Source organism: Otolemur garnettii, unplaced genomic scaffold (genome assembly GCF_000181295.1).
Source record: "Otolemur garnettii isolate 467f Iridium unplaced genomic scaffold, OtoGar3 scaffold00007, whole genome shotgun sequence".
Classification (NCBI taxonomy): Eukaryota; Metazoa; Chordata; class Mammalia; order Primates; family Galagidae; genus Otolemur; species Otolemur garnettii.
This window is the reverse complement of record NW_003852402.1, coordinates 7,012,001-7,021,667: the sequence shown is the minus strand read 5'-3', so window position 1 is coordinate 7,021,667 and position 9,667 is coordinate 7,012,001. Positions and strand designations below refer to the sequence as shown.

The following is a 9,667-nucleotide window of genomic DNA, read 5'->3' as shown; positions in this document are numbered from 1 at the left end:
AAAAAAAAAAAAAAATTCCCCAAATTAAGAACCAGAGTTGCTGGATGTAGAGGCTTATGCCTATAATCCCAGCATTTGGGGAGACCAACATTGGAGGATCCTTTGAGGTCACCAGTTTGAGACCAGGCTGAGCAAGAATGAGATCACATCTCTATAAAAAATAGAGAAATGGGGCGGTGCCTGTGGCTCAGAGAGTAGGGCACTGGCGGGTGGCCGGTTCAAATCCAACCCCAGCTAAAAACTGAAAAAAAAAAAAAAGAAAAAGAAAAACAAGCTGGGTGTGGTGGCTGGAGGGGTGCACCTTTTGTGCCACCTACTCAGGAGGCTGAGACAGGAAGATGGATTTGGAGGTTGCAGTGAGCTATGATGACACTACTGCACTCCAGCCTGAGTGACATCAAGAAAAAACAAAAAACAGAGGATAAGCAGGCTTCTGTTTCCCATGGGCTTGGAGACCTCTTGGCTCGTCCCAACCTGTCCACATGCCTTACCCAGGCAAAACTTGGTTAAACTGTCCAGGCTCAGGGGAAGGAGGAGGGAGTGTGCTCTTCCACCCCTTGACTCACTCAGGAGGAGGTGGCAGTGGTGGGGATCAGACAGTGGCATCTTCTTGGCCTAGGGGTGCTGAGTCAAATGGGCAGTGACAAAGGGAGCAGGGTTCTCCTGCCACCATGACTCACCTCCACACACCTGTCCGCCTGTCCAGGGAGAAACTCCAGAGGTTTCAAGATAGAAATTTGGGGCCTTTCCCATCCTTAAGCAGAAAGCTGGGACCCTGGAGAGGAGGAATAGAATTGAGTGTACTTTGCAGGACACTGTCTTGCTGGGAGAAGCAGCTTCCCATGTTGGCAGAGGGCAGAGCTGGCAGCCCAGGCCCTGCTCTGAGTTTCCTGTTCTGCCCCAGCCCAGTTCTGCTTGCATTTCAGCCTGTCTGCTGATGCAAAGAGGCACACTGGGCTGGGCTGGTGGGCGGTGTGTAAGGATGGACAAGAATGGCCACGATGATGAAAATGATACTTGCCATTTACTGAGTTGTTTACTCTGAGCCAGCCAGAGTAACATGCTCAGCATTTTCCCTCCATCATTTAATTTTGACAAGTAGGTACAATTATCTCCATTTTAGAGGTGAGGGAACTGAGGCACTAGAGTAGAGTTGTTTGTTTGAGGTTACCCTGCTAGGGAGTGGCAAGGCTGGAATCAGAACCTGCACTTTTTGAGACAGAATCTCAAGTTGTTGCCCTGGGTAGAGTGCCATGGCATCATAGCTCACAGCAACCTTCAACTCTTTTTTTTTTTTTGAGACAGAGCCTCAAGCTGTCCCCCTGGGCAGAGTGCCGTGGCATTACAGCTCACAGCAACCTCCAACTCCTGGGCTCAAGCGAGTCTCCTGCCTCCGCCTCCCAAGTAGCTGGGACCACAGGCGTCCGCCACAACGCCCGGCTATTTTTTTGTTGCAGCCGTCATTGTTGTTTGGCGGGTCCGGGTTGGGGATTCGAACCCACCACCTTAGGTGTACGTGGCTGGCACCTTAGCCGGTTGAGCTATAGGCGCCAAGCCAACCTTCAACTCTTGAGCTCAAGAGATCCTCCTTTTTTTTTTGGCCAGGGCTGGGTTTGAACCTGCTACCTCTGGCATATGGGGCTGGCGCCCCACTCCTTTGAGCCACAGGCGCTGCCCCTCAAGAGATCCTTTTGCCTCAGTTTTTCTATTTTAGTAAAGATGGGGGTCTCGCTTTTGCTCAGGCTGGTCTTGAACTAGTGAGCTCAAGCAATCCATCCGCCTTGGCCTCCCACAGTGCTGGGATTGCAGGTGTGAACCATTACACCTGGCCTAGAACTTGCACTTCTTTTTTTTTTTTTTTTTTGTAGAAACAGAGTCTCACCTTGGTAGACTCTGCTAGAGTGCCATAGCATCACACAGCTCACAGCAACCTCCAACTCCTGGGCTCAGGAGATTCTTGTGCCTCAGCCTCTGGAGTAGCTGGGACTATAGGCGCCCACTACAACACCCAGCTATTTTTTGTTGCTGTTTCGCTGGGCCTGGGCTTGAACCTGCCACCCTTGGTACATGGGGCTGGCGCCCTACTCACTAAGCCCAGGTGGCACTCCAGAACTTGCACTTCTAAGGAGCAGAGTCCATACCCTTCCCTGCCAGGCAGGTGCTCCCTGGGGAGGAGGTGGGGCCTTGCTTTTCTCCCATTGGGCTGAGTTGCACCTTCTTCACCTCCTCCAGGAAGCCTTCTTGAATTTCGGGTACCAGGTCTTCTGTGCATATTTGTCCTGAAACGGTGTCAACTGAATAAATGAGCCTTTTTTGGAGGGAACTCTGAGATAACCAGACTATTCTCTTTCCCTACTATAGGCCAGGGGCCTCAGGCAGCCCTTTACCCTTCAGGTCTCCCACTGTTTCTCTTCAGAGCCAGTGAGTGTTTGAAGAAATAGAGGCTTCAATGTATGACTGAATCATTTCTGTGTCTATATCAGGGGCAAGGAATCTGCGACCTGAATGTCACATGTGGCCTTCTAGGTCCTTAAGTGTGGCTTTGTTTAGGGGATTGCTTAAATCTGGAATGTCCATATCTTCATCTGGAGGAAATGGCTGGGAAAAGAAGTCTCAGCACAAGGTGGGTTTCCCCCAGGCCCTTCTCCTGTCTGTGAGATGACAGAGTGAGAGCAGGACAGTGGGCACCTGCTGTATCAGAACCTGTGTTTATATTAATATAAATAGAAATGAGTGAGTGAGCTACCCTTGCCCTATGCTCCACAGTCACCTCTGCTGCTACGCTTTTTTTTGAGACAGAGTCTCACTTTGTGACCCTTGGTAGAGTGCTGTGGCACATCACAACTCACAGCAACCTCAAACTCTTGGGCTCAAACAATTCTCTTGCCTCAGCCTCCTGAGTAGCTGGGACTACAGGTACCCTCTACAACGCCCAGCTGTTTTTACACAGACAAGGTCTCACTCTGGCTCAGGCTGGTTTCGAAACCTGAGCTCAGGCAATCCACCTGCCTCAGCCTCCGAGAGTGTTAGGATTACAGGTGTGAGCCACCATGCCAGGCCTGCCACCCTTTTTTTTTTTGAAGCAGATTCTGTCACTATGTCGCCCTTGGTAGAGTGCCATGGTGTCACAGCTCACCAGCAGCTTCAAACTCTTGGGCTCAAGTGATTCTCTTGCCTCAGTCTCCCTGGTAGCTGGGACTACAGGTGTCTGCCACAACGCCTTATTTTTTTGTTGCAGTTGTCATTGATTTTGGCTAGCCCGGGCCAGGTTTGAACCTGCCAGCCTCTGTGGCCGGTGTCCTACCCACTGAGCTATGGGCACTACCCCCCCCCCTTTTTTAAAGACAGTCTCCCTGTCAACCTGTGTAGAGTGCTATAGTGTCACAGCTCACAGCAACCTCTAACTCTTGGGCTCAGGCAATTCTCTTGCCTCAGCCTCCTGAGTAGCTGGGACTACAGGCGCCTGCCACCATGTCCGGCTAATTTTTCTTTTTTTAGTAGAGATGGGGTCTCTCTCTTGCTCTGGCTGGTCTGGAACTCCTGAGCTCAAGCAATGCACTCGCCTCAGCCTCCCAAAGTGCTAGGATTACAGGCATGAGTCAGCAGAGCCCAAGATGTTATACCTCTTCACTGAGGTAGGGGGCAAGGAGCTCTTCTGTGGCATTGGTGAAGTGGGTGGGGGGGTCTCTTCAGGCCTCTTATTCCCCAAATAGGCCAATACTGAGCCCTCCCCACCAAGTACTGGGTTGAGAAGCCCTAAGGTCAAACATCCAGCCTCCCAGGTGTCCTGATGTCCCAAACTTCTGCATAGGCCACTTGGCCTCCACAGAACCTGTTGAGTAGAGGGAAGCCCCAGGGTCCAGGATGACCATTCCACCAGACACAAGGCCACTTCCAGCCAAACAGGAATGGGACATTAGTGTGGCCATGTCTAGGTTTGGGGTGGGCAAGTACTACACCGACAGCAGCTGGAGGCCGACCCTTCCATCCTCCAAGGCATAGGCTAGGTATGACTAGCTAGCCTTCCTGAAGGGGTTCACCATCACTGGCTCTACCACCTACTCACCAAGAGAACCGGGGCAAGTAGTTCCTAACCTCATGAAATCTGTTTCTAGTGTAGAAAAGTGTCTTGTGTTGATGGGATAGATAGTTGGTGAAAAAGGGGGCACCAGAACAATTATGTCTGTCCAAGGCTCCGTCACCAAACGGTGGGGGTGGATTTCTTAAAGCCTGCAAGGGATGGGCCACTCCCCTTCTCCCTATCCCAAAGGGACCCCACAGATAAAACAAGCCAGGAGCAGGCAGAAGATTATTATATATCATGCTTTTAATACAAACTTAAAAAAATCTGGAACAATATAAACTGTACAGATTTGATCAATCTTTTTGTTTTGTTTTTAAACTAAAATCTCTAAACACACTAATGTCCCATTCCAAAATATTGCACAACATTCTGAATACAAAATGCTTGATTGTATCCCTCCTTCACTAAAGAAAAAGTTCACTACCCTGCTCTCCCGGCTCCTCTCCCTGTTTGCCTCAATGCCCCCTTCCCATCCCTAGGGAGAAAATCGTCTGTAGCTCACTGCCTTGAGAAAAGGACATCACCTGGGCCTACGGTTTACATTCTTTACAATAATCCACCTCTTGATTTGTTCCTGGGAAAGAGGGATAGAGAGAGAGGATGGGGAAAGGGAGAAAGGTTTTATTCTCCTTTTTTTTATTTTAAAGTTTGTTTTTCCTGAAAAAATATGTTTCTTTCCTCTTTTTAAGAAAAAATCCTGAAAAGAAAATTACGATTTTTACGTTAGAAATATACATATATTATATATACCTCTTACATTTTACAAATGTAGCAAATTATTTAATACAAACGGACACCAAAAAATGTAAAAAATAAAGAAAAAAGGTTTTCCTACGAAAACAGGTTAAGTTAGTGCAGATTTGTTTTTGTTTTCTTAAAAAAAATAAAATTGAAGCAAAAATGCTTAGATCTGAGACAAGACAGACTGATCTGGGCCCACGAGCCCAGCACTGGAGTCATGCTCCTGAACACACATTTTTCTTCGTATTTCAAAAGACACAAAGGGGTTGGTCTCCCCCCTTCCCTATGTGTTGTGAGAACAAGTGACCTGGGTGTGGGTGGGTACCTGTGTGAGTGGGACAAAGGCCTAGAAGGGGTAAGGCGGCATCCAACCTTTCCCAGTGAGAAGCCATCTGCCTGGGCCTGTCACCTATGTGGGAGCTGAGGATGAGGAAGAGGGTGGCCCAGATTGGGCTGGCCCCTGAGAAGTCTAGAGGGATAGATGATGCTAGGCCAAGAAGCCAGGGCACTGCCCACTGGGGGAGGTAGAGCTGATGCCCACTGCAGGGAGAGGAAGTTGGCAGTGTCTGTCTGGGCCGGATCCACTGCCACAGCAGTTGCTCATTGGGGTCCCAGGGGAGGATGCAGTGGGTGAAGGACCAGGGGCTTTGGTGCTTTCTGGTGGTGGGACCCTGATGCCCAGTGCCCTGCTTGCCAAAGCATCATGGCATGGAAGCTGCCTCCCAGGGCTGGAGAAGCCACCTCTCTGCAAGCAGAGGCAGAGGAGCAGTGCTCTTTTATGTCCAGACGTATCAGCTGGGCTTGCCAAGTGGCTGGCCAGCCTGGCCAGCCTAGGACACAACTCCTTACAGCATCAAGGTCCAGTGGGTTGGGTCAGTGCAGTGAGAGGGATGGCAAGAGGTACCAAGCTCTCAATCAGGCAGGGGCTCATAGGTACTAAAATAACATCTACAACCCAAATACCAAAAGGTCACAATTCAAGGCTCAGTACTGCCCACTACAGGCACTATCTCCAAATTCCTACCTACCTCCCTGCAGCCCCAAGGGTGCTTGGGTGAGCAGTTCCCCCACCCCCGGGCTAAGGTCACACAACAGGAAGGTGTGAGTCCAGGGACTTTTCTTAGGCATAAGAGGCTTGGGTATTCCCTCTGCCTTCCAGAGTGAACCTTTTTTTTTGGTCAAAAAACCCCCAAAAGTGCCAAGCCCTCTGCAGTGTGGAAACCAGTTCCTTCTGCAGTGCTTTCCCCTGGGAGTATCAGGCTCAGCTACAGCGTCACCCACATGTTCTGCCCTACAAAGGACTGACGACCACTTGTGACCCATTCCCCAGCCTCACACATAAATAAGCACTTGCTGTAGCCCAGAATCAAATCCAGAGGAAAAGTTTCACATGGCTTGGAAACCTTTAAAGAGGACAGCAAACCACACATGCACCCAAGTGCACATACACCCACTACCACCCCCCCCCCCACTCTGTCCTTACTCACAGCCCCAGGCCCAGGGAAGAAGAGGCTGCATGAGAGCAAGAGGCTACACATATCAAAAGCCAAGTCCCCAAGGCCACGATGATGGTCCAGGAGGGGAGGGGAGGGGAGCATAGAGCCACAGGACAGAGATGAAAGGAATTCAACTAGACAAAGTGCTAACCTCCCTGTAGTCAGAGACATCAGCTCCAGGGGGAGGGTGTTGAGTGGCCAGCCAGCAGCTCCCCGGGGCCCAGCCTGAAAGGGAGTAGGGGCTAGGGTCGGACCTACTGGGTGGCAGGACCTGAGAAGGCCTGCTGAGGTTGGATGGCTTTGAATGCGAGGGTAGGTGGGTGACAGAGGCAGGGACACGGGCCGACCTCTTCCCATTCCAGGGAGGGCCAGGCTCCAGCTGCAGCTCTTCCTTCCCTGTGAGCGCGGACACACCGATCCTAAACCAGGAGTGTGAAGGAGGGAGGAACAGGGAGCAGCAATTCACATCTGGACCATTCTTAGCACAGGAAGCCACTAATTAAAGATGTTATATAGAAAACTACATGTAAGAAAAAAAATATATAAAACCCAAACCAACCAAATAAATCAGAGGCAGCAGGCAAACAGTCGGGGGTGGTGAGTTAAACACGGTATGGTGCTTCGGGAGCCCCCTTCCATTCCATGCCCAAGCTGGATCTTTTTCTAGAAGTGAGAGTGAGAAGATTGGAAATCTTTTTGTATATTTTTCTTTTCCTCTTTTTTTTGGCCTTTCCTTTTTCTCTTTTCTGTGGTTTTGGGTGCTCCTGGCCCCACAGGTGTGAGGATGATCAGTTGGCCAGCACGACGGGCTGGAAGGGCTGGCTGGGATACTGCATGGTGTTGAGGTTGTAGCTGAGGCCTTCCACAAAAGGCGTCTTCTCCAGGAAGAGGCTGTTGGCACCACCTCCAAATACCTGGGCCATGTCAAAGCTGCTGCTGTTGCAGGTGCCAGCCCCACTGCCCCCAAAAGGGGCCGGGGTGCTGCTGCCCTGGCCATCTGCTCCATCAAAGAATAGGCTAGGCGAGCCACCACCATTGTACACGAACTCCTTGGCATTGGGTGAGAGCTGGGACTGAGGGGCCGGGCTGGCTGTGATGAAGTTCAGTGAATGCATAGACAAAGAGAGGCTCTTGTGCTTCAGTAGGTTGCTGGTGGGCGACCGAGCTAGGCGAGGCTGCTGCTGAGGCTGTTGGCCACTTGCTCCACTGCTGGCCACGCCCCCCCCACCTGCTGCCCCGCCACCCTTCTTCATCTTGGTGGAACCAAATTTGGTGGCAGCAAAGGAGGCGGTGGTGAAGGTGATGGGCTGGGCAGAACGGGGGATGAAGGTGGGGCTGGGCGATTGGCCAAAGGATGGCGACGGGGAGTTTGACAAGGAGCTGTCCTGGCTGCCGATGGGCACAAACACCTGGGCATCAGGGTTGAAGCTGCTCTTGATCTCTTTGTCCAGCTCTGGGATACCACAGCCCTCACTATCATCCAAGTAGAGCACTTTGACAGCCCCCTTCTCACCAATCTGGTAGGACACCTCGAAAGGGTCAATCCAGACACTCAGCTCCTCAGGTACATTGGCCCGCACATCTTCCACCGCCAGGCCACTCCGCTTGGCAGCCAGCTCTACCACAGGGTCCACCATCTCCCCAATGTGGACACAGCGGAAGCCAGAGCCCTTCAGTGGCTTGTCAGGGTACCAGTGACCTTCATATTTCTTTTTCAAAAGCCGCTCTAGCTCCTCCCCAAACAGGTCTGCCCGGCGCCGGGGCAGCTTGTTGTACAAGTAGGAGATGATGAAGTTCAGGGCCACTTTGATCTCCAGCTGCATGGTCCTTTCCTAGGCAGAGAATCAGCGCAGAGCACGTACACAGGCCAAGGGCAGTGGCAAGAGATATAAGGTGGGCAGCCTTAGGCTCCAGACAGCTCTGGGAAACAAGGGAGAGGCACCATGAGTAGATATGTAGAAAGCTGGTGGTGACTAACATCAAAGGATAGAGAGAAAAGCACTGACTTGGGATCACACAGACCCAGAGGCTTGTTTTTACTCCACCAGTGCCTAGCCTAACTGTATGGCTGTGGTCAAGTCACTTTCTTCTTAGCTTGAGTTTCCTCATCTGTAACATGAGGCTATCATGAAGGAGGTTCAAGGGTCTGAACTACCTCATGCTATATCCGGCAATTAGTAGGCACTTGACAAAGTTAGCTATTATTTTAGAGTGATTTTATAGAAATAGGGGAACTGTGGATCCCACCATTTTTAGAAATTCAGGTCACTGTATGAATGACACCAAAAAAATCAAGTCCCTAATTCAAGTGGAAAAGAGAAGGCTCTTGCTGTCTCCACCATATCTCAGTGAAGTCATGTCCCCAAAATGTCACAGGCCGATGTAAGTGTAAAATATTTGGTTCTTCTCCTTAAATGGAAAGGGATACAGGTCACTGAACAGGAAGGGGCACTGCCAACATCTTACTGGGGGCTTGGACTCCAGTCACATCCGTCACCTGGGGCCCATGGGTGTATATACTTTCTGGCTCACTCCACTCTGGATTTGCAGACCTATTTAAAAACTCCAGAGTGACTAAAGCTTGCATTTGCATCCAGAGAGCCTCCAAGAATAAAATGAGAGCATAAACCCTAGGAAAAAGGCAAGTAAGTCTTGTCACAACCAGAGATGTATGTCAAAAAGGGAACTACTGGCTGGGGACAGCCCCAGGGAGAAGGAACCAAAGCCCAGCAGGCCAGCAAAGAGTTAAGAGCAGCACTGGTGTGGCCTGAGGGAATCTTTGTAGTTTCTGGTGAGGGTGTATGTGATGAGGGTGGCAGAAGAAAAAAATTTTCCATCATCCTGGAGTCTCCAGCGGGGACCTATCATCACTCAGTCCCCCAGGGACTGTCTGACCACCTGTCCTCGGCACTGGATCAGATTTATCAAGTGTTTTGAGATCCCTGGAGAGAAGGCAGCCCAAGATAAACACTCAGATCGTTATTTTGGGATTCTCTCACAGCCAGATCCCACTGAGGTCAAAAAGGTTTATTCCTGAGCCCTGAGCCAGCCTTATGTCCTCAAGAAGATGATCTGTGAGCCAGCGATCCTAATCTCACTTTCTCCAAAAGGGCAGTTCCAGGCTTTTGCTGGGGTGGGGGGGGGGGGGGGGGGTGGAACTGATCTGAAAAGGACATCTCTGAGGGGTGGCAGGGCCAGAACATGTTCCTATCCAGGCCTCTGGGCAAGGTTATACTGCTGAGCTCAGCACAGAGACAAAATTGATCCGTGATCTATCTTTCTTTCATTTTTTTTTTTTTTTGAGACAGAGCCTCAAGCTATGCCCCTGGGTAGAGTGCCAAGGCAT

At 50.7% G+C, this 9,667-nt stretch overlaps 1 protein-coding gene across 1 annotated transcript in view; it reads right to left on the bottom strand.

The window, feature by feature from the left end:
- Nucleotides 1–7,038: 7,038 nt before the first annotated feature.
- The window catches only part of TOB2 (transducer of ERBB2, 2), a 7,638-nt gene continuing 5,009 nt past the window's right edge, over nucleotides 7,039–9,667 (bottom strand). Inside the window, exon 2 of the mRNA XM_003783162.3 lies at nucleotides 7,039–8,241. Coding sequence (XP_003783210.1) covers nucleotides 7,110–8,144 — 1,035 coding nt within the window. The 5' untranslated portion in view covers nucleotides 8,145–8,241 and the 3' untranslated portion in view covers nucleotides 7,039–7,109. The remainder of the gene's footprint in view (nucleotides 8,242–9,667) is intronic.